Below are 24,894 nucleotides of genomic sequence, written 5' to 3' on the forward strand. Positions count from 1 at the left end.
CATATCTCCTAGGGGTCACATGGGCATACTATACCATACTTGAGTGTCCAAGGAAGGATTCACCTTGAAGGCTTGCCCATGATGACTAGGTTGAAGCAAACTCAAATTTTAAAAACAATAAGTTTTAGGATGTAGTGAACATTCTAGAATACAAACACGCTAGGATAGTACATATACGCATGTAGGCTGGGACAATACATTTCCATTAATCAATTCCTTTTCAATTGTGGGGATCTATTGCGTGGAGGTCTAACAAGTGTGGACATTGACAAGTTGCAGAGATGGAAAAGTACGGATGCATCTGTACAATGTAAATCTTCCAAAAAGTGGTGGCTCAGGATAAGCCTCATAGACTTTTGGAAATCCTAACATTGCACAAGACAAAAAGAACATTGGGTTTGTAAACGTTTACAAACATCTACCTTAGCGTGCAAATGCATATATTGCATTATGAGGAGGAGAGGGAGTGTGACCCCCACCCCTTCCTAAGGTTGGGGATCCCCACATGAGCTATCTTGGAAGGCCAACCACTCTTGAAACCTAGGTTGTCCCCTCGCCACATGGTCGATTTGCTTGGATGTCGACCTGAGGACAACTTTAATCTTAAGGGAATTGTGGTTCATGTAATTCTTTAGCAAGGTGCTTAACATATGGTCGATCTCTTGGATAACGCCGTCGACCCTAGCTGACTTACATGGGGTTGAGTTTCTATAAAGGTTGCTTTTGTGACAAACTAGAGTTAAAATGATGATGTGGCACTATATGACTAGGATGGAATGTGGCAATAAGGATGATGACATGGCAAAGGCTTAGTGATGGACATAGTACCAATTGATGTCACTACTTGTAGTAGATTGACTTTGCCGTGACCTCAAGGGACCTCGCTATTGTTGTGGAACGATCCCCTAGATTGATGGTGACACGATTGATAAGATTGGGTAAGAGAAGATTCTAGGGCAATGATTAAATGTTGAGAGTCATGTGTGATGGCTATGATTGTGGTACTATAGGCCAATGATGGCCTTAAGATTTCATTGCCTCGTTTTAAGGCGCATGGGAGATGGATCTTTCCCCCCCAAATGTGGCGCTTATCGTGCAAGTTACAAGAATGAGTGATGGTTGCCAGCTTGTTTCTAGAGAACCCAGCTATGTACTAGGCAGTGGCTAGGAGGACTTGGTTTTGGTCATGAGGGCCCACCTTGCTAAAGAGAGTTTGGTTGAGCTTCAATAAAGTAGCTTGCACTGCACACTCTTTAGCACTGGAGCTACGTGTTCCTTAGCTAAAATGTCAATGTTCGCCTAACAACCTAATTATTACGTTGTTGGACCTTGCTACATTTAGCAGAAGCCAAGAGAGCCCCCCTAGTCCAACGTCTCCTTGATCTCCTCAGTTGCTGTGAGGAAACTGAGTGATTTGGTCCAATCCTGGCACCATATGTCTAACAATATAACTGAAGGGGACCTTGAACTCCCCATCCTCCACAAAAAGGGTTGTATCATTTGTAAACTCAGAGTCACGTAACTCTTGCCGAATCAAGGGCGCATCCTTGTGAAGCCCGCCACTTGAGAGTAGACTCTAGAGAAAATGGCCCAGAGCCTTTGCCACGGAGAGGAATAAGAACGAAGCAAGAGGGCAGCCTTGGCACACTGAGCAAGAAAGAGAAAAGGCCTCCCCTGCATGACCCCCAATATGCATCTGACTGGAACTTCCTAATCACAAGGCAGAGATCCCCCGAATCCAATGATCTGAGAAGCCCATCCTCCGCATGGTGCCCCCTGAAAAAGCCCACTCCACCCTATCATTTGATAGATGATTTTGCCCGATCATTTGCAACATTCATAAGCCTTCTCAAAATTCAAAGAGAAGGACTACGATAGGATGAGTCTCCTCACAGGCGTAACCTACTGCCTCCTAAAAGGTGAAAATGTTGTCAAGGATGCTGCGTTCGTAGACAAAACTATTTGTGTATCATAAATAATGTCATAGAGGTGGGGACACAACCACAGACCCAAGACCTTGTCTTAGGTCTTGTAGGCAGTGTCCAAAAGTGTCATCGGACTCTAATGATGAACAGCTTCACAATCTCCCCTTTCAGAATCAAACAAATCCAGCCCCGATTGAGTGATTGAGGAAGCAATTGTGAGTGAAAGATTTCCTGAATGACCATAGGAGAGCATGAATGAACTCTCAAAAGCACCTAAAGAACCATCCTCAAGTGGGCACTTCTATGGTGGGATGGTCTTGAGGGCCTATAAGAGCTTCTCCGTTGTGAAGAAGACATCCACCTGCTGGCTAATGCATGGGGTGAGTACTGAAGGAGTGTTGGGTGTGGGAAGCAATGGAATGGGAGTGGAGTGCAAGGGAGCAAACAACAAGCTGAAGGAACACAAAGTACTTGCAAATGAATAATGAGAAAGTACAAAGGGGTGGCCTATATGGCCTCGAAGTCAACCATATGGTTGACCAATGAAGTCAACCAAAGGGTTTACTAAGTCCTAAGACTAGCCTACAAGGCCATACCAAGGCTAGGTGCTAGCAAAACCCCCTCCATGGTATGGTTGAAGTATCCTGGATACATCTCAGGTATACCTAGACACTATATCATGGTTGCACATATTCGTCCAAATAGCAACCTATGATAGTACAAGGAGATCAATATCACATAATAAATGGTGCCAAGTGTAAGGCATGCCGAAAAGTCTCAAACTTGGGCCGTGGTAGAGCCTTCGTGAAGAGATCTGCTAAGTTCCTCCTCCGCGGGAACATAGGACAACTATATTTCTCCAGTTGCTGGTTGTCAGTGTAGATGGTAGTAGAAGCTGGCTGACTAATGTCAAGATCTACGAGTAGCTTACGGAGCCAAACACTCTCTACTGTAGCTGTGAAGGCTGCCCTGTATTCAGCTTCACAACCGGAATTAGTAACCGTAGGCTACTTGCTGCTGAACCATGAAATGCATGAGGATCCAAGCATGAAACAGTTGCCACTGTGGGACACTCTCATGTCATAACAACCTGCCCAGTCACTGTCCGTGAAAGCATGGAAGACCAGTGGAGACCCGTCTGTAGGAATATAAAAGGAAGAACTAGAAACTAGAAAACTAGAAGTAAAATAAGAACAAGATTGAAAGACAGAAGTACCTTGAGAAGAGTGTAGACAAGACACAAGCTAGATGGATTGCAATGATGTGACCCATGAATATATGGGCCAAAGTACAAGACATAGAGCAAGAGTGCTTATGGGATAATTGTAGAGGTGCCACATGGCACACACTCAAGACACAAAGACTAGACTAGACTAGACAAATGTAGACTAGGGAAATAGTACACTTAGTGTGCACTTATCTCCAACACCCTCCTTAAGTGGACACTAGGAGTAAGACAGAAAGACAAGACTAGAAGACAGACATAAAGACTGATAGACTGAGAGACAAGACAGAAGACATGAGAGACAAAGATCGTGAGACACCCCTCCTTAAGTGATATCCTCATATGGGTCCACAAGGGTAGGGACAAGATGGAACAAAACACAGTCAGATTGATAGACAAGTAGACAGACAGACAAGACTAGATAGACAGAAGACTGATTGTAGGCAAATAGAAAGACCTTGGAGACATTCCCAAGAGAGAGATCCAAAAGCAGAATGAGTAAGACACTAGAACCCCTTGACCTACATCATCGGTGGTCAAAGTGGTAGACAAGAAATATGAAGTAATCAGAAAGCCCACTTCTCATCATGTGAGGAATGAACAGCAAGATCTGCTGATGGAGATGCTGCAGCAACATGGGCTGATGTAGAGGGTTTGGAGTAGCAGTCCTTCTCCCGGTGATTATCACGGCCACAAATGGTGCATGGATGAGCCTTGAAACAGTCTTTTCTTTGCTAAAAATGCAGTGTCAGTTACCTTTCGTTGTTGAGTTCTTTCTTCTTCTTGGAGAGCATTGATGATCACTTCAAGAGTAGGACTATTGTGATACTTGAAGGTAGTGACAAGAGTAGCATAGGTGTCAGGTAAGCTTTTGAGAAGCACAGCAATAGCAATATCTTCAGAGATGGGGGACTTCACTGATGCAAGCTGAACCATAAGACTGCGAAGATAATTGACATGAGAGGCTATAGTAGCTCCTTCCTGCATATGTAGATCAAAGAATGAGATCATAAGTGCAATCTTAGAGTTTTTAGATCGGGGTCCAAAAGGGTATCCAAAGTGATCCATGCTTGAGAAGCAGACTGTATGTCGGAGATGTGATGAATGTAATCATCTCCAAGACCGAGCAAGATGATAGCATAGGCTTTGTCGTTCTTGGCAGTGACAATTTGCTCAATGTTGGAATCTTCGGGAGCAGCACGGTGAACAACGTCCCAAAAACCTTCTTTCATAAGATGGCACTTGATTTTGATTTGCCAAGTATGAAAGTTGGACCCATTGAATTTGTCGATAGACATGAGAGAATGAGAGGAAGAGGCCATGTGGGAAGGTCTTACCTCTTGCTAAGATGCAAGGGCAGTGTCTATTCCCTTACAAAATTGCAGAAATAAATGAAAGAAGAGATCCAAGAAGCCGGCTCGCTCACCACTTGTAGACTCTTCAGCTCCAAAGCAATGCCGTAGGGAAGACGTGGGCAGCTCTTCAGCATGAACAGCAGTGCGGCCTGTTGAAAAAGGTGAGCGTGCAGATACAAACAGTGATGGTACGTGCAGGTACAGATTCCGTACAGTCGTACGGACTGTACGGACAGTCTTGGCTGTACTTCGAGTTGTACGTATGTTGATGCAGGTGCAGGAGCGACAGCAGGAGCGGGAGCAGCAGGGACAAGAGCTGATGGGCGCGCAGATCTGGCAGAGAGCAGAACTGCGCAGCAATGGCGCGCAGATCTGGCAGAGATGGTGCGCAGATCAGCAGATCTGGCAGAGAGATGGCGGCCTGATGTGGTGGCGCAGATCTGGCAGAGAGATGGCGGGGCAGAAAGAGGCGGGCAGATCTGCAGCGGCAACCTGAACAGGAACGGCAGCAGCTGGAGGTGACGGTCTGAATAGCAGCAACGTGGAGAAGACGGGCAGAAGATGGAGATGGCGGCGCAGAGAGTGGCAGGGCAGACAGGAGCAGCCCGTGGCACAGAGAATGGCCGGGCAGACAGAAGCAGCCCGTTTCGGAGATGATGGCGACCAGCTGAGTGGGGCAGAAATCTGAGAAGAGGCAGATGTCGCTTCTCCAAGTAGGTAGTAGAGGTCCTCAAGAGGAAAGAGAGCATACTCTCTTGTACTTAGAGAAAGAGAGAGAGGGCATGGCTTCTCTTTCTGGCCTCCTTCTCCTCAATCTCTAGGAGCAAGGGAGCAGTGGCTCTGATACCATGTAGGAATATAAAAGGAAGAACTAGAAACTAGAAAACTAGAAGTAAAATAAGAACAAGATTGAAAGACAAAGAAGTACCTTGAGAAGAGTGTAGACAAGACACAAGCTAGATGGATTGCAATGATGTGACCCATGAATATATGGGCCAAAGTACAAGACATAGAGCAAGAGTGCTTATGGGATAATTGTAGAGGTGCCACATGGCACACACTCAAGACACAAAGACTAGATCGTGTGCCAATGGCATGTTTACCCTGTGGCAAGTCTATAACATCCCAAGTCTGATTTTTTGCAATGGACTGCAACTCATCGTGCATGGCATTCATCCAATGCACATTATCCTTTGCCTCTTCGATTGTGGCAGGCTCCTCCTCATCAAGAAGAGTACCTGCATATGCTGATTCCACTGAATTAGCACCTTCCATGTGCCTTGCTGCACTGCGAGTCCTGCCAGGTAACGGAGCATCAATTTTACTCTCCCTGAGAGTCTGTAACAGCCAGTTTGGGACTGTTTTTGCTGCATGTATGTCTGCAATTTCTTGCTGCACCACCTGTTCCACTGCCTGTGGAGGGGGCAAGACATCCTGTGGCAGAACTAAAGCATTTGGAGGTTGCTGTAAATTCTGATTTGCATTAGAAAAATCAGCAGGGGAACCCAAGGCAATGGGTAGCAACCCCTCAAAGACATCCTCTGAAGAAGAAGGCATTTGAAATTCAGCTTGAGTGTGAGCTGAATTTTCAGAAATCACATCTGTACTTACTATGATCTTGCGTGTAGCAGGATTGTAGAGACGGTACCCCTTGCTTTCTGCACTGTACCCAACAAATATGCACTTAATGGCTTTATCATACAATTTGTGCCTAAATTCAACAAGCACATGAGCATAAGCAAGGCATCCAAAGACTCGGAAGTGATCCAACGAAGGCTTCCTGTCATTCCAGAGCTCATAAGGAGTTTTTGTTTTTAAAGCCTTAGTGGGAGCCCGATTCAAAATGTAATTGGCACACATCAAACCCTCAAGCCAGAATTTGTGAGGCATGTGTTTGCTTTTCAGCATACATCTGTCCATCTCCATGAGGGTTCTATTTTTCCTCTCAGCTTTGCCATTTTGCTGAGGGGTCAGCCTGACTGTGAGCTGATGCACAATACCCTTGCCTTTCAGAAAAGCATCAAATTCTGCAGACAAGTATTCCCCACCTCTATCTGTGCGCAATGTCTGTATCTTGAGTCCGGTTTCATTTTCAACCATGGCTGAAAAGTGTTTAAACACCGTGAACACTTCATATTTGTGTTTCAGCCCATAAACCCAAGTAAAATTAGAGTAATCATCAATAAATGTAACGAAGTAGAGATGACCACCCAACGATGGAGTCCTCATGGGACCACAGACATCACTGTGTATAAGCTGTAATTTGCGGACAGCTTTAACTGAACCATCCTTCTTGAAGGGGAATCTATGCATCTTGCCTAAAATGCACCCTTCACAGGCATGTGGAGGAGGTATCTCAAGAGGTGGCAATGCATCAACACCATGGGCTGCTCTTTTCTCAAAAATATCAAGCTGAAAAAGCCCACGCAGCAGAGCTCCAGATAACCTTAAGGCATAGTCATCTTCCCTGTCTCGGACAGCACATTTGTCATCCTCAAAGATGACCTGAAATCCACCTCTGTTAAGAGTGGACACTGAAAGAAGATTTTTGGTTATGCCAGGCACATATAAGACATCTGAAAGTCTGAAAATTGAGCCATCAATGGCAGTGAGCTCAACATCTCCTGTGCCACATACTGAATATGATGAGTTGTTGGCACAAGTGACTTTCTTACCAACGGGAGGTGGATGCAAGGAAGTAAAAAGACACTTCCTAGAAGTGATGTGCTTGGATGCACCGCTGTCAAAATACCAAGTGTTCAGTGTTTCATTGACACTGAAAGCAGATGCATCCGTAGAAGAGTCATAACTGCAAGTCAAAAATGCATATGGATCATCACTGCAAGTGGCTGTACTATCCCGAGCATCTGGAACAGCCAGCCTAGAATCTGAAATGCAAGATAAAAAGGCATAATCCTGGCCAACAAAGTTGGCTGCAGCATCCCCACTGTCAGATGCATGAGGAGCTGAATCTGAAACAGCCATACCGGAGCTGTTTTTCTTTTCTTTTGCAAGCCTTTTCCTGCATTCTGCTATGTGATGACTTGGCTTTTTGCAGTAGTGACAAAAACCCTTCTTCTTGGGCTTACTTGCATCATTTTTAGCCTTTTGTGAAGGCTGTCCTGACCCACTGGAAGGCTGATTTACTGATGTCTTTGCCTGTCCCTTTGTTTTTGATTTAAACTTTGAGAGCATGGCTTGTTCACCTGCACGTGAAGCCAAATTTTTCTTGGTCTGCTCTTCCTGAAGCAGAAGTCCTATCAACTCATGAAAAGCGAGAGGATTTGCACCCCCCCTCAATGATAAGTTCAGCGAGGTATGAAAGCTGAGATAAGACTCAGGAAGAGAATTCAGAGTGGTTGTAATCATCTCTAAATCAGGAATAATTTCATCTATATTTAACAATTGCTCTCTGAGATCCTGTAGCTTTGTGAGGTGGACTGACATGGAGTCACCCTCTTCCATATGTGTATTACTCAACTCTCTTTTCAAGAAAGATACCCTTGCATCATTTCGAGCTGCATACATGCTTTCCAAAATATCCCACGCTGCCCTGGAGGTCTTACACGACCGGATATGAGGAATGATAAATCTTTTCACTGAAAGAGAGATGCATGACAAAGCTAAGGCATCCCGTGAATCCCATCTCTTTTGCTCTGGAGTAGTGACTGTAGCTGCACCAACAACTTGTCTTGCAGCTGCACCCTGTGCACGACCTCTTCCACCTCCTTGCTGGGGAGGGGTAGCAGGTGCAATATCTGCTGGTCGGATCTCATCCCCATTGACATAATCCCATAAATTGTGAGAAATCAGAATATTGCGTACCATGAAACTCCAGAGGGAGTAGTTGGTACCATCCAACTTGTCTTCCTATGAAAGACCACCGAACTGGAAGTCATTCTGATTTTGATGGGCCATATCTGAGAAAGAGATTGAAGCAGATACAAAACTGAATTCCCTTTACTGGGAATGAAATGCACAACTCCCAAAAAACACAGCCAAGCACGGGCTGTAAATGCAACTTAGATTTCTGTACTTGCACTGTCAGAAATCTGTCCAAGCATCAAAAACTCTCCAGAATCTGCCAAAAGTGCCGCAAAACACTCCAAGAAAGGCAGTATGAACTGAATACTCCAGAAATTGCTCTCCCAACACAAAAGCCCCAAAATAGGCATGAAATTGTAACCGGAAAGGGGCAAATTGATCAAAAGCCCCAGATGTTGTAAGAATTGCGCTCTGTCTGCAAAAGCCCCAAATGTTACTGCAAAATTGCAGTGTAATCACAAAATCCCCAAACTTCTTCAAGAAATTGTACTGCAAAACTAAAAGCCCCAAATTTCGAGCTTGAAATTGCAATAAGAAAGGGGCACATTCACCAAAAGCCCCAAATTTGCAATTTCTGAACAATTTCCCCAAATTTTAGACCAAAATTGCAGATCTATCTGCAATGTTTGCTTTGCAAGTAACTGTGAACCTGAAAATACCCCAAATTTGTGAAGTAGATCCTGCAATTTGATTACAATGTCTGCAACAAACAAAATGCCCCAAATGTACTCCCAAAAACTGAGCCAAACTATGGCTTTCTGCAAGATGTGTCTGCCAAAGATCACCTGCAAATTCCTCCTATACGGAATCAGAGATTGTACGCAAGACTACCTGCTGTACGGAAGCAAGATAGTACGGAAGTACTGTACGGAAGCAAGACAGTACGGAAGTACTGTACGGCTGTCTCAGATTTATGGCGACGAGACTGCAGGTACAGCGCTGGTACATGTATGTACGGCCAACATACAGCCAACGAAGACGGCAAACGTACGGCCAAAGTACGGGAGCAACAGGTCTGGTACAGCGACGGTACGAACGGAGCGCCACACGTGCAGTACGGTGACAACGATTTATACGATGACGAACTGCAATGGCGCAGGTAAGGCTGCAGGTGTGTGCGTGCGTGCAGTACTTGCTGTACGGTCAGGTGCAGGTATAAACATCGATGGCGCAGCGGAATGATGTAGGGTACGACAGGTACGGGCGAACTGCCAACAGAGGGTACAATGTCGAAGCGATGGTACGTGCAGGTACAGATTCCGTACAGTCGTACGGACTGTCTTGGCTGTACTTCGAGTTGTACGTACGTTGATGCAGGTGCAGGAGCGATAGCAGGAGCGAGAGCTACAGCAGGGACAAGAGCTGATGGGCTGGGTGTGAGAGCTGAACTTGGCTCTGATACCAAATGTGAGAGAATGGTGAGTGAGAGAGAGCAAAAGAGAGTGAGAGTTGGAAGCTTGGAAGCTGAAAGCTGAGTTGCAATAGAAGAGTGTGTAGAGTACAACTCAACGAGTGAGAGATAAGGTTTTGTCCTAGTGACAAAACCTTAGTAGTCACTAACCATAGTTAGTGAACTAACTGCGGTTAGGGGGAAAAACCTCTTAAAGAGGGAAAAGTGCCCCTAACTAGCTTATTATATTACATTGGTCACTGCTGAATTATATCTATAATTCTAACACTTGGAGGGTGCAATTCTCACAGCTCATAGCTCTATTCAAGGGGATTTTTATGCAAGAAGAAGGGCCTTATACTAGAGAAGGGCTACCAGCAAGAAGGCGCGAAATGTTGCGCCACGTCGCCCTGTAGATGCTTGAGAAAACCGACTGGTTTTTTGTCTGTTGCGCCTCCATCTCTTGACCAAATGAGCTCAGATTTCAATAGCAGCTTGCCTTCAGTGTCGTGCAGCTTGGGCTGAGAGGAATTTGCAAAAGGATAAGCACAGAGGCGGCATTGCGCGAAAGTTCGTCGAGGAGTCTGAGTGTTGGCGTTGCGCGTACAGTCGAAATTTCCTTAAATGTTTGCAGCTGGAAATTCGCCCGTACGTGAGGAGTCTGCAGCTCAAAGGGTTTGAGGAATGGCCGTTTGTAAACAGAGAACAGAGCTCTCAAAGATTTGGGGAAGAAGGAGGAAAATGGAGAAGATGAATAAGCTTTGAGAAACTAGTAGTTTATGCTAGAGAAAGCATCTAATGCTAGGCTAGGCTAGATCTAGAACCTAAGGCTCTGATACCAAGTGTAAAATCCCGTAGGATAGAATAGATGCATCTTGCAAGAGGTGTGAGAGCACAATGAAAGAAAGATGGTAGGTCTCTATTATAGATTGTGAGAGAGATGACTCTCTCTTATAGAAAGGGGGAGAAGGTAATATCTTCCCTACATAAGTGGCAATCAGTCCCTACATCAGTGGGATTGCCTTTGTCTTACATCATCACTTAGGTCACACACTAGACACATCATAGCACTTGATGTGTCTTTACAACACACACAAACACACATGTGACTCCCCTAGATGCACACATGCACCATAGAGCAAGCCCTTGATCATACTTATCCCAACACGTCTCTGTTCTATTCTTGCGCTCGGCAAAGTCCATTTTGTTGTGGAGTGTAGGCCATTATGCACTGATGAATGATACCTCCGGCTGCTAAATATCAAAAAATTCTCGAGACAAGTACTCATCCCCCCTGTCAGTGCGGAAGGTCAAGAGTTTCTCCCCACTCTCATTCTCTGCCAAGGCAATCCAATGCTTGAAGCAAGAGAAGACATCTGACTTCAGCTTCATGGGATATATCCAAGTGAACCTGGTGAAGTCATCTATAAAAATAACAAAGTAATAGTACCCCCCAAGTGATGCTGTCCGCATCAGTCCGCACACATCACTATGTACGAGATGCAACTTCCTGGATGCACCAAGGGTCCCGTCCTTGGGAAATGGAATCCTATGCATTTTGCCCAACAAGCATCCCTCACATACAAGTGCATGCATGGGTGGAAGATCTACGACCATGTCATGTGAATGCATCTGTAAGAAATCCTAGATTTACTATATTTAGAAATGTGCTAAGGAACAGAAAGAAGACTGAATATTTGTATTGCTTGAGTGTCTGTAGTGTGTCATCCATACAGTTGGACCTCTCTTATATAGAGAGTGAAGAGTCACACATGAAAAGGTGTGTACTCCAAAGTGTATGTGCATGAAGAGGTGTGTACCCCTTGTGAAGGGTGTGACCCTTGATGAGAGGGTATATTACAATAGGAGTGTCTCTTCCATAGAATGTCTCTTGTGAAGGGTTGTGCCTCATAGGAAGTGTCCCGTCGAAAGGGCATACCCTTCCACAAGTGTCCATTCATCAAACCATCCATAAGTCTAAGAGATAGAGAAAGGAATACGTCACAGATCGTGACATCCCCTCCCACTTAAAATAAGACCCTGGTGGAGATAATGAACTGATGTAGAAAATATCACGGTAAATTCTGAAAATAATGTTGTAAAATGTCAGGGTACTGCTGTAAGTCTTCATCAGATTGGCAAGTAGCGTCGGAGTCGTCCAGATCTCGCCAAAGAACAAGGAATTCCGTGATAAGTCGATGTCGAGTCTCTCGTTGTCAATGGTCTAGACTATGCTCAGGAATAAGGAGAACATAATCGTCTTCGATTTCTGGGACATAATCACCTGCAGGAGGAACTGCTTCATCGCCTAGAATGTACGTCTTTAGCCAAGATATATTAAATGTCGGATGGATTTTACCCCATGATGGTGGTAATTCCAATTTGTAACTTAAAGGTGAATTTTTCTTGACGATCCGGAAAGGTCCATAGTATCTTGGTCGCAACTTAGGAAATAGAGACTTAACCGTCTTATAGCGATGTGGGGCTACAAATAATAGTACCATGTCACCAGTGTCAAATTCCAGGTGACGTCTATGTTTGTTGGCAGACCGTTGATACCGCTCTTGCGCTTTTCGCATATGATCCCTGACTTGGAGTAGAATGTCTTGCATTTCTTGAACCAGTTGATTAGCTAGGGCCAGTCGATGTTGAAGTACAAACTTGTTGGTACAATCGGAGTGTGTCCATAAGCTGCTTGGAATGGAGCCATGCTGATGGCACTATGGAAAGAGTTATTATAAGCAAACTCAAGGAGTGATAGATACTCTTCCCAAGTTGCTAGGCGTGACTGAATATAATGTCGAAGCATTTCTTCCAGAACTTGGTTGACTCTTTCAATCTGGCCATCTGATTCTGGGTGGTAGGCTGAACTGAACAGTAGAGTGGTACCCAAAGATTCGAACAGTGAAATCCAAAAGTGACTGGTAAACTTAGGACTCTGTCGGATACGATATTCTTGGGCAATCCATGGTGTCAGAAGATGTGTTGTACGAAGAGTTTGGCAATGTCTGGAGCTGTGCACTTCTTTTGCAAACAACAAAGTGTGCCATTTTGGACAATCGATCAACAATTACCATAATCTGAGTGTTACCTCCGGAGGATCGTGGTAGTGTGGTAATGAAATCCATGGAAATACTTTCCCACCTTTCAGTTGGAACTTTCAGTTGGAACTGGAAGAGGCTGAAGAAGTCCTGCTGGAAGTCGTCGGCTCGCTTTCATCTGTTGACAAGATAAGCAAGATGTAACCATTTTGATGACGTCACTTTTCATATGAGGCCAGTAGTATGTTGCACTAAGTAACCTATAAGTCTTGTTGATGCCTGGATGGGCAGCATAAGGAACTACATGATGCTCTTTTAACAAAAGACGTTGAACATCCTTGTCATGTGGTACACAGACGTGATCTTGATAATACAGAAGGTCGTCCGTATAAGAATAGGATGAGAAAATCTTCTGTTTGAAAGTCGAAGGTTGATCTTTTGAAAGAACTTGTATTGCTGTGCCGAAGTCTTTATCATTGAAATACTTCCCTTTGAATGAATTCGGAACATCCACAGATAATGTAGAGATTACCATAGCTGATGCTAGAGTTAACCTGCTGAGAGCATCTGCAACTACATTGCGTAGTCCTGGAATGTATTCAATGGTTATGTGAAAGTTGGCCAGAAACTCAACCCAGCGTGCTTGTCGAGCGTTCATGACTAGCTGAGTAAAGATATACTTTAGAGAGTGATGGTCTGTCTTGACCACCGAGTCGGCTCCCATGAGATAATGTTTCCAAGAGCGATAAGCAGCGATAAGCATGTATAACGGCAAGAAACTCCTTATCATAAACTGGGTATCGGGTTTGGATATGGGAATGTTTATGGCTGTCAAAAGAAATAACTCTGCCTTCTTGCATCAAGACTGCTCCTGTAGTGATGTCGGAAGCATCGGTCATGACCTCAAATGGAAGGTTTGGGTCAACAATAGCCATAACTGGTGTGGTAGTGAGTGCTTGCTTGAGTTGTTGGAAACTATACTCTGTTTCGGGAAGCCATTGAAAAACTGTTGTGCTTTTCAATAATTCGGACATAGGAGCTGCGATTTCGGAAAACTGAGACCTTTGTATGGTAGAAGTTTGCCAATCTGAGAAAAGAGCGGACATCATGAACAGTCTTAGGAGTAGGCCAGTTTCGGATTACCTCGTGAGGATCGTGGTAGTGTGGTAATGAAATCCTCTTCCAGTTCCAACTGAAAGGTGGGAAAGTATTTCCATGGATTTCATTACCACACACTACCACGATCCTCCCGAGGTAACACTCAGATTATGATAATTGTTGATCGATTGTCCAAAATGGCACACTTTGTTGTTTGCAAAAGAAGTGCACAGGCTCCGGACAACGCCAAACTCTTCATACAACACATCTTCCGACACCATGGATTGCCCAAGAATATCGTATTCGACAGAGATCCTAAGTTTACCAGTCACTTTTGGATTTCACTGTTCGAATCTTTGGGTACCACTCTACTATTCAGTTCAGCCTACCACCCAGAATCAGATGGTCAGACTGAAAATAGCAGAGAACAAGGAATATTTGTATTGCTTGAGTGTCTGTAGTGTGTCATCCATACAGTTGGGCCTCTCTTATATAGAGAGTGAAGAGTCACACATGAAAAGGTGTGTACTCCAAAGTGTATGTGCATGAAGAGGTGTGTACCCCTTGTGAAGGGTGTGACCCTTGATGAGAGGGTACATTACAACAGGAGTGTCTCTTCCATAGAATGTCTCTTGTGAAGGGTTGTGCCTCATAGGAAGTGTCCTGTCGAAAGGGCATACCCTTACACAAGTGTCCATTCATCAAACCATCCATAAGTCTAAGAGATAGAGAAAGGAATACGTCACAGATCGTGACAGCATCTTCACTAAACAGTGAAAGTTTGAGATATCCCAATATCTCATGCCATAGATGTGTATCAGAAATTACAGATTCAGCCATGGCATTAGCTTCTATAGCAGCCTGTTGTGCATATATGTCAAGATGATATAGCCCTCTATCAAGTGTTCCAGTAAGTACAATATAGTTGTTGTACTGATTATCATAAACGGCACAGCGATAACCATAAAAAAGAACTCTGAAGCCATGTGTGGAGATGTCTGAGATAGAAATCAGATTCTTTTTTATTCTTGGAACATAGAAAAATTCCACAAGTGGAATGGTACCACCTGACACTGTAGTGACAAGCACTTGACCAATCCCTTACACGGGATATGCTGCATTATTTGCGCAAGTGACAGTGCCCCCCTTTGGAACAACACTCAATGTGTGAAAGAGATTTTTGCAGGAAGTGATGTGCTTGGAAGCACCACTATCAAAGTATACTCTGAGGAAGAATCTGAGGTTGCAAAAGCTGAATCATGCAGAGTAGGATTATAATGACACTCCACAATAAATGCCTACTCATCATGAGCAAGATTGGCTGCCTTTGTATTTGTGACATTAGCAGCTAGAGTATTTGTGACAACAAGACCTTGCTGTCCTGGCTATCCCTCCTCCTTCTCAGAATCAATACTCTTTCGGCACTTAGAGATGTCATGACCTAGTTTCCTACTATAATTGCATCATTTCTTCTTCTTCCCATCAGCAAGAGAGGAAGAGGATGAGGTACCTAACGTAGGTTTGGGCTTGCTGTATTTCCCCCCCCCCCTCTTCCTTTGCCCCTAGCAAAGACTTGATCTGCATGAGTGCAAGCAGCCTTGTTTTGGCTACTTTGCTCCTCCTACAAGAGTAGGAAAACAAGCTGATCAAAAGAATAGTGGTTGGGGTTACCCATGGCCACTAGTCGAAGTATTGTAGCAAATCCTTGATATGAGCCAAGAAGCCCATCAAGTGTGGTAGACACAACGTGTGAGTCTGGTACAATCTCATCAACATTGATGAGCTGCTCTTTGAAGTCTGACGTGTGTCAAATAGGCATCCATGCTGCCCCCTTCATTCATCTTAACATTGTCAAGATGCTTGTGTAAATAAGCAACTCTAGCCTCATTGCGTATTTGATAAAGATTGGCCAAAGTGTCATATGCGGCCTTTGCTATTTTGAAGACCGAATGTGAGGTGTAACAACTCTCTTGCAATTCATGGCAATCACCGCATGTGTCTGTGCATCTCGTTGATCCCAACGAATCTCTTCTTGTGTTGGAGGGTCGACGGCAGGCACAGAGGGAGTAGTGGTAGATGAACCAGAAGTGGCAGAAGTGGCTGCGGTGGCAGCATGTGCTTGTGATGAAGAGACAGGTCTAGTATCCGATCCAGATATGATTCCCAAAAGGTCCTGGACACCAACAGGTGGCGCACCAAGTACGACCACATGAGATAATTGGTGCCATCAAGCTTGTCCTTAGCAGCAAGCATCCCAAAAGATTCATGGTTTGACATTGCAAATGAAAATCCTCAAAAAATAAAAGTGCTCTGCAAGTGTCACAGCCTCAAGGCTACAATGCAAAGAGCTGGCTGCCCAATCTTGCTGCAAATGTCAGTCAAAAATGACAGCAAATGTCTGCAAGTGTCAATGCCAAGATGGCTGCTCACACAGTGAGTAAAATGCACAAGCTATTCCCAAAATGACCTGCAAGAAAATGTATGTCCAATTAAAGGACCCCCCTTCAAATAGTTGTCCTGCAAGTGACCAGCCCAAATCAAAGGGCAAATGTCTGCAAATCTGTCCAATGGCGGCTGAATGCCACAAATGTATAAGGACAAATAGCCCAAATCAAAGGGCAAATGCAAATAGAACCCAAATTTGGCTGTGTCAAGCAAAGAATGCTGCAAATATCAGCAAATCTGGCAAAAGCCCCAAATTTGGAGAGGGCAATTATGCCAAAAAGAAGGCAAATTGGTAAAGTCCCCAAAATAAGATGAATTTTTGCAAATGTGACCAAATCTGCTGCAATTTCTTGCCAATGTCACTGAAAAACCCCCAATTTCATATCAAAGCAGCCAAATATCAGGCAAATGTGACAAAATAACCTGCAAATCTAGAAACATCCCGCAATCTACCAGCAATAGATTCAAAATCCCCAACGTCGGACTTGAAATGGAGTCGAATTAGGGAAAATATTGCAAAAGCCCCAAAATGTGACCAAAAGGAGCAAATGTCACTGCAAAATCTGCAAATGTGACACAAAAGCTCTAATTTCTAGAGCAAAATCACCTCAATGTCACTGGAATGTGTGCAAATTGACATAAAAGAGGGTGAAAAGCTTCAAATCCAACTATACTAGGAAGATCTGAGTCAAGAGGGAGAAAATTTCAGCAAAATCATGGTAGAGTAGGTTGGAGCAACTGAGGAAGGCCGAATGACTGAAAAGAGTCCAGATCTGAGAAAAAAGCCTCAAAAAACAGCCCGAAAATGCTCGAAATCAACTTTTGATAGGTCTTACGTTTGTACGGCCGTACAAACGTCCATACAACTATACGGGCAAAACAGTTTCGGCTGAAATGGTGCGGGATAGGGTCATTTGTATGCGGGCAGCTCAGAAATTTAAAAAAATGTCAAAATTGGAGCTCAAAAAGCCATAAAACAGACGCTGTACTGCTTTTTTGCTTAAAAAAACAGGTTTCTAGCGATGAAATGAGGCACCGGACTGAACTGGAGCAAAATGGCAGGTAGAAGCAAATGCTGAGTACAAGGGGAGGCAATTAGGAACAAGAGAACCCGCTCTGATACCACCGTTGGGTGCGGCGATGAAATGAGACACCGGACTGAACTGGAGCAAAATGACAGGTAGAAACAATGGCTGAGTACAAGGGGAGGCAATTAGGAACAAGAGAACCTGCTCTGATACCACCGTTGGGTGCGGGAAGCAATGTAATGGGAGTGGAGTGCAAGGGAGCAAACAAGCTGAAGGAACACGAAGTACTTGCAAATGGATAATGAGAAAGTACAGAGGAGTGGCCTATATGGCCCCGAAGTCAACCATATGGTTGACCAGTGAAGTCAACCTGAGGGTTGATTGAGTCCTAAGATCAAATACCTCTCGGGTCAAAGTATGGGCTTCTAGAAGCCCCCAACTTTTGCCCTTTGCTGGATACCAAATCTCCAAACCTTTCCCCAAGAGGAGACAATGTCATCGTTTGAGATCTGAAGCTAAGAACATATACTCCTGAATCATGAGAATATCAAATGATAATCCCACCGACGCGTGCTGCAACTCTATGATGTGCATGATCATGTACACTATGTGGGAGACTGGCAAACAAGGCCTCTCTATGAATGGGTGTGACAAACGTGGATTTCTAGGACTTTGGTGCGGGTTTGGACATGAGTAGTTCGTATCTATGGAAAGGTGTGACTAGCTCAATGACCATGTTGAAGGTAGGATGCTCCTAGCATTAGTCAGCGGCAAGTGTGTGACCTGTCAGAGGTGCTTCTCGAGCCCCAAATGGATCACAGTTGTTGCTTGGCAGTATGACTATAGGTGATCCACAGTTGCTTCCCTGCTGTCCCAACCACTCAGGCAGAATATCTAATCGTGCATCATAAAGTCAAAGAAAAGGGGGGTCCACTGTTGCTCTCCTGTGAGTGGCTGCGAAATTGAAGCCCCCCCAGAGAGGAGGGGAAGGGCTCTCAATTGCTCTTATAGATTCCCCTTTGCGAGGCTGTAGGATCAAGATTGACTCCAATGCAATGGGGTTATCATCTGGGACATCAAGATAGTTCCAAGGCCCCAACTGCCAACAAGTTTTGGAGTTAGCTAATCAAAGGTCTCGAGAGGGACTGCCCAGGGTGAGATTTTGCCCGGGAACTGAGAGAAAAAGGGGGGAGTCCCTTGTGCTAGCACCGTGGAATTCATGCCTTGACCCGATGAAGGGGTAGGCTAGGCTTGTGATAGAAAAGCCAAGCTGGGGCCAGAGTGCCTAGGTAAGGGTGGGTGCTATGAGGTTGGAGAAGCGGGGAGGGAGGAGGGGATGGACGAATGGGGGAAGAAAAGAGGTGGAAGGTGGTGGGATGACTAAGCCATCAGGGATGTCAAGATTTCCAAAACATATTTCCACTATCAAACCTGGCTTTAGTTGTAGTTTTTGGTGTAGTCTTGCTGTGTTTGTTGGGTTTGAAGGTATTATTATTGTTTTGCTGCATGTCTTGTGACGTTTGTCTATTGCTTTAAGAATATGAGGATTTTCCTTGAGCAAGTGGAATACCTCTTCATTATGAGCGTCTTTGGAGGCATTAGTGTAGAATAGGTGAGGCACACTTTCTTTTTCCATTGGTTGTCTGATATTTTTCGTTAATGTATGATATGTCGTTTGTTGTATGTTCTCCTGTTCTTATTCTATGAAGTATTTCAATGTATTGAGAATTAGTTTGGCGCATTTGTTTTGTCAATTCAAATTGAAAGACATTGTCCTTCCAAAAAGAAGTTTGCAGAGTTGCTTGTGTTGATTGGTTGATAAATATCCAAGAATCTTTAGTGGGACTAGCTTGGCATAAGTCTCCACAAAGGAGAATATCAACTCTTCCAAATGGTTCGTTGTTGTTGTGTTTGATTTCGCGAAGGCGCATATTTGTTGCAACTAATGTGGAATGGCCTATCAAAGAAACTTCATCAAAGACAACAAGTTGAAGGTCTTTGTAGAATTGTGATAGTTCTTGCAATTTCTCGCTGGAATGACTTCTGGGAGGACCAAGGGGGGTGCCTCTCGTGTACCTGGCCTATGGGTAGTCTTCTCCACTTGCTGGGAACCTTAAGATGCTAGGCAGAGAGGGTTTGTTGGAAGATAAAAAAGACCTCTCCCTTAGGTGTTGAGGTCATCCTAAGGGGGCGTGTCTTTCTGCTCCTCTTGCTTGCTGTTGTCGACATGCATGGCATCTTCGATTCTTCGCAGCTCTCTTGCGTGGCTTTGTGTATGCGGTTCATGCGAGTCCAAGCCCCCTCAGGTGGCTCAACCATGTGTGCCCACTATGTTTAAATTAGAGAGGTGTTGGAGTAGAACCGTTCACTGCACTGTCAGTGAGCCTCTATATTAGGAGAGCAATGCGGCATGATACCTACGTTGAATCAAAGGGGTGAGACCTGCCATGTGGGCACATATGAAATTGGTGCCACAATCTAGGAGGGAAACCCTTATATGGACTACCATGTGGGTAGTACATAGGCTTCCACATGGACAAAAAGCATTACAATCAAAGCTAATAGATCTGCAATAGTAAGGTTTGATCTTAAGAGGAAAGATCATCCACTTGAGTGTGGTGTATAGAGTAGTAGATGTGGCAGATGCAGACCATGGCTAGGGCAGCTAAGGCCTAACAATAGGGCCTAGAAATGTGATTGGAAGAGGCCATTTAGGCTAGGTGTGGGTTGGCTAGCAAGTCATGGTCGGCCAAATCCTGTGGACTGTTCTGCAAACAGCTGCAACCAAGCAAGGGGAGGCACAATGGCACGAGAAAGGCAGGGGGAGGCGAGCATGGAAGGGGCGGCGAGCAGGGAGGTGAGGGGGAAGCGGGCTAGTGGGAGGAGCTCAAGCAGGGAGATCCAAAGTCCGACTTACAGGTGGTCAAGAAACCTGGGATTTATAGCACTCGGCTGTTCATTGTTTTAATTTTCCTTCATTGTTTTAATGTCCCCTTGTAGCGACCCCATCTAAGCAATCTTGGTCAGAGCTCTCAATTGAGAGTTACAAAAATGAAATGATGTTTTTTTGCAATGTCAGAGTCGTGGTTACTCGGAATCATGATTTCCAATCGAATAACTTAATAAACTTAGAATTTTATAACTTTTATAAATTCCACATAAAAATACCACAACTTTAAATGCATTACACCACATAACAACAGGAAAATAAAAGAGATGGAGACAAGTACACCGGCACCCAACTGGGTGAGAATGAGGCCACTCCCCCCAACTGGGTAAATCTAGTTGTGTTTTTTATATATTCAATGATGCTTAGCGTGACTACAATGGTAGTATAGATCTTTGGACAAAACCCCCTCTGGGAAATCCAGAGCTATAGACCAAGACTCAAATATAGGACTATTACAATGATCTTTCTTTTCAAAGTGGGACTTAGATGTACAATGACTGAGAATCATTGAAGAAAGTAGCCCCTGGCCCGGTGCGAGGTGGAGAAAACCGCATAAATGGTCTTGGTCCCACTTATCCCTGAAACATAAGAAACTCAGAGTCTACCCGTTAGGGTTAGTATAGAAACCCACAATAGAAGATGGTAGATCACACTGAAGGTGATAGAGCCATGCTGAAGTTGACTGGTCGTGCTGAAGGCGACAGATCGCACTGAAGGCGATAAGAGCTCTGATGTCCGGAAAGGGTCACACTGAAGGTGACAAGTGCTATACTGAAGATAGCAATGCATGGTGATTAGCCCTGAAAAGAGAGTACTCTGAACTGCCGATGATGATGTGCACATGATAGCAGAAGATGCCTGGCTGGGATGTGAAGTCCTCTCACAAGAACTCGCATAGAAGGATACACACATGTGGTCAGTAAAAATGAGATCTCAAGAAAGTAAGAATAATGATAAAATATGGCAGTGAGAAAGAGTCATTGTTACATGCAAGTAGCTGTTGTCTTAATGAAGGTAATATGGATTAAATTCAATCAATCTTCTCCCTAGTTACTACCAACTTTCATCGACTGAGTCGTAGAAACTCTGAACCTGCAGGCATTTGCATAATTGTATTGGTGTGGATGTTTAGTGTGTACATGAGCATAAAATGTTTTGTATAAACTGTGGGATGCTACTGAGGTTAGTAGGGTCTCATAGTAGCTGGTCCTCGCTATGCATGACGGAGACGATTTGCAATTCTGTGGGGGACTCTCTTTGGGTTTAAAAACATAATTTTGGTTTTCCTGTTTTGTGATGAGTGTGAGTGTGTTCCTAGGTCCATCTGGTTACACTACTGGATTTCTTTTAATTGGCATCCCTAGCATTTTTCAAAGATACAAATGGTTACTCTGAGGCAATATGGAGTGCAGGATGTTCTAGGTGGAAGAAGCCTTGGAGAATTTGATAACCCTTCGCTTCAACAAGGATCTGAATTGTTTAGGTATGGATGGCTGGTCTCTTGACCTGTCATTAGCTTAGTAGTCAGATTTTAGCTGAGCTGACTCTTTTAAACGTGAATTTTTTTGATGGAGGTCGACGGGCGCACTCGTAACAAAAACTACAGTGGAGGTAGTGATTCCTGAGCGTGTGGTCAGTTCCATCATTGGAAATGGAGGCAATACAGTTGCTCAGATTCGGCAGGTATATATATTTTACAATATCTGTTCAACACTGAAGTTTACGCATTTTTTGATTTATTGCAAGATTTGTATATATCATCAAGGTATGACTCTGAAAACAGTGCTGCTGTTGATGGTCAGTTGCAACTTGGTTAGCCTTTATCAGTCAAGAAGGTCCTTCATCTTGCTTCATTTTTTAGGCTCTTGGAAGGAATGGTCATTCATCTCACTGACATCTTTTCTTCAATTTTATGTGCGTGTCAGATGTCTGGTGCAAAAGTGAACCTCCTCGAGGTCAGACCTGGAGCATTAGAGAGAATTGTTGAGATATCTGGTACCCCAGAGCAAACACATGCAGCGCAAAGCTTATTGCAAGCATTCATCTTAAGTGCGCAAACATCGTCATACGGCTATACAGGATAAATTGTGTGGCTTGGTAAGATGGTGTGATGTGGTTTTCTGCTGGCCGTTGAAATTGAAATGTCGACCTGTAGGTCAGCCTTGGCATCATTCTTTTTAGTAATGCATCTTTGTGTGAGCAATATGTGAAGGCCTTGCTCACATACTGACTGAATTATTTTGTCACTTTCAAATTTGCTCAGCAGCAGGATTTACAGGGTCAGGCACCATGATGTTCATCCTAAGTGTGGGATGAAGAAAAGCCATTCTTGGAAAGTTTTTAATTTGGAGATGTCAGAATGCACAGCTTCCATGAAACAGGATGCCAAATTTTGCGCAACAATCCTTTACTCTCTTTGTCTGAACAGTCCAATCAAACACGAAAATCCTTGCTTTGTTACACCTGCAAGCCTAGGTTCTTGGTATTTTGGTATGATGTTTAGTTGAGTATCCTGCATTTTATAGTTTGACTGAGCAGGCAAGTTTCTTGGCACTAGGTAGTACTTCCAGGTGCTATTTTCAATTGGAGTCATCTTACAAATCTGTTGGTTTTGAAATAGTTGTTTGTGGAATTTGGTTGGTGTTGTTTACATACAAAGCAAGAAATCTCACATGAAAATTTCACTTTTAGAATCTGCTTCTGTCCACCAAAGCTAGGCTGGTGATTGGAGTCAGTCAACAAACCAGGCTTCCCACAATTTAACTGGCTTACATGAAAATTTCCAATGAAATCAGTTCTGAAATCCGGTCTGAAGTTACATTTGTAGCTCCGTTATCCAGATACATTTGTGCATTTTGAACAGTTGTTACAGAAGTAGTACTTGTAGTATCCATTAATAGCAGATGACATTGACTTGCCTACCTCCCTTTCCTTATACATGCACAAAGCAAAGATGATGTATGCAATAATTTCTTGAAAATCTGCAACTGAACTACACTGTACTTGGGCCTGGTAGACGGTCGCACCCCCCACCCTCCCTTCCTCAAAAGCGAGGCCGGGTCAGTCGGCTTAAATCCACCATTTGACTGGTTTATTTTAAATCTCCCATCACCATGTGAATTCTCTTTTGGTGTAATTTTCATACCTTCTTGTCACCCTACAATTGTAAATTTGACTTCAAATCCAATGTAAAGATGAGTTCTTTGACTGTTATGAAAATGCATGCATTTGTTCATTTTAAACAATTGTTATAGAATTAATACTTCCATCCATTACTACCAGATGACATGTGACCTTCCTTTCTTTTCATACACATGCACAAGGCGAGGATGAACCATGCAACATTTTTTCGTTGTTGAAAATCTGCAAGTGAACTACACTATGGTTTGCCCCCTGCTAGAATTAGGTTCGAAACATCGACCCCCCCCCTCCTCCCCCTCTCTGGCCGGCTCTTTGCCCTTTGCCCTTTTCTTCCGCTTCACCTCAAGGGAGTAATTGTTTTGTTTGAAAAATACCAAATCTCTGCACATCATCATGAGAATAAAAGAAACCATGAGGGCTAGATCCTTTTCTTGTCATGCTTATTTGATGTAATTATTCAGCATGTCAAAGGCAAGCTGTTAATATTATTTGGCCTTGTGCATACATTATGTTAAGGTTGGGAGAATGCAGCTCATAAAGCACTTCAAAAGACAAAGAACTTTGAGTCTCAATTCCAAGCATGTCATAATGTTTTAACATAGTGCTTATTTTCTATTGAATTTACACAATGCACAAAAACTTTGAACATTTGACATGGTTAAGGTTATTGTGTTATGCTTACCTTAAGAGTGCACTAGTACAGTTGGACATTTGCCTCCTAGTATAGTGGTAAAGCAAGCACTTTTGGATGCAAAAGAGAAAGCAATTGACTTTGAAAGGTGGGCTATTACTTTTGTGGGATGATCTCCATTAATGGCAATTTTAAGCGCACAACTTAATTAATTTTTTAAGATTACACGTGGGACTTAACAAAAGAATTTGAATCTTCCGTTATAGCAATACTTCTAAAGGAGATGGTGCTAATAAAGTCCTTTAGTATTTTTCTTGAAGATGTCTTTCTTAACATTAGGGGAGGTATGGGGTCTCTAAAGGATCTCGTAAGGGATGAATTAAGGAAGGACCAAGAGACCCTACTACAGTAATACCATGGGCTAATTCCCTTGTAGCATTTACTTAATTCACCTTGGGTATCTTTCTTTGAAATTCATAAAGCTTGGCCTTGGATGGAGGTGGATGGTGGATTGGGATGCCCAAAATGATGGGCGGTTGAAGAGAGGCAACTCACAAAAGCCAGATGTATTGAAGGAGGAACTCATCTTTTCGTTGTATATATATATATATATTTCTATCTATTTTTGTATATACATTGATCACTATAGATATACATTCGGCTTCAGCGCTTTATTCACCCTATACATTTCGTAAAAACTTTTCAACCAACACTGGGCCCCCCTATACAACCTTGTAGAGAATAAAACTTCCCTTCATAGTAAGGGACATGAATTAGTGGCCACTGCATGGGTTGAGCAGCGATCTAAGACTTTCTCTATCAGTGTTTTATCATCCAACT

At 43.7% G+C, this 24,894-nt stretch overlaps 1 protein-coding gene across 5 annotated transcripts in view; it reads left to right on the plus strand.

Annotated features, from left to right (window-relative positions):
* Positions 1 to 23,384, plus strand: part of LOC147893467 (RNA-binding KH domain-containing protein RCF3-like) — a 49,332-nt gene extending 25,948 nt beyond the window's left edge. For 2 of the 5 annotated variants that reach the window (XM_087385669.1, XM_087385670.1), the window contains exons 6-9: positions 21,695 to 21,765; positions 21,857 to 21,965; positions 22,208 to 22,379; positions 22,546 to 23,382. In XM_087385669.1, the coding sequence (XP_087241795.1) occupies positions 21,695 to 21,765; positions 21,857 to 21,965; positions 22,208 to 22,366 (339 nt within the window). In that variant the 3' untranslated portion in view covers positions 22,367 to 22,379; positions 22,546 to 23,382. Of the gene's footprint in view, positions 1 to 21,694; positions 21,766 to 21,856; positions 21,966 to 22,207; positions 22,380 to 22,545 lie in introns of all 5 variants that reach the window. The other 3 variants (XM_087385671.1, XM_087385672.1, XM_087385668.1) reach the window with 3 other exon arrangements.
* Positions 23,385 to 24,894: the final 1,510 nt, after the last annotated feature.

This window comes from Dipteris shenzhenensis, chromosome 15 (genome assembly GCF_047967505.1).
Source record: "Dipteris shenzhenensis isolate YYH24624 ecotype China chromosome 15, Dip_SZ_1.0, whole genome shotgun sequence".
NCBI lineage: Eukaryota > Viridiplantae > Streptophyta > Polypodiopsida > Gleicheniales > Dipteridaceae > Dipteris > Dipteris shenzhenensis.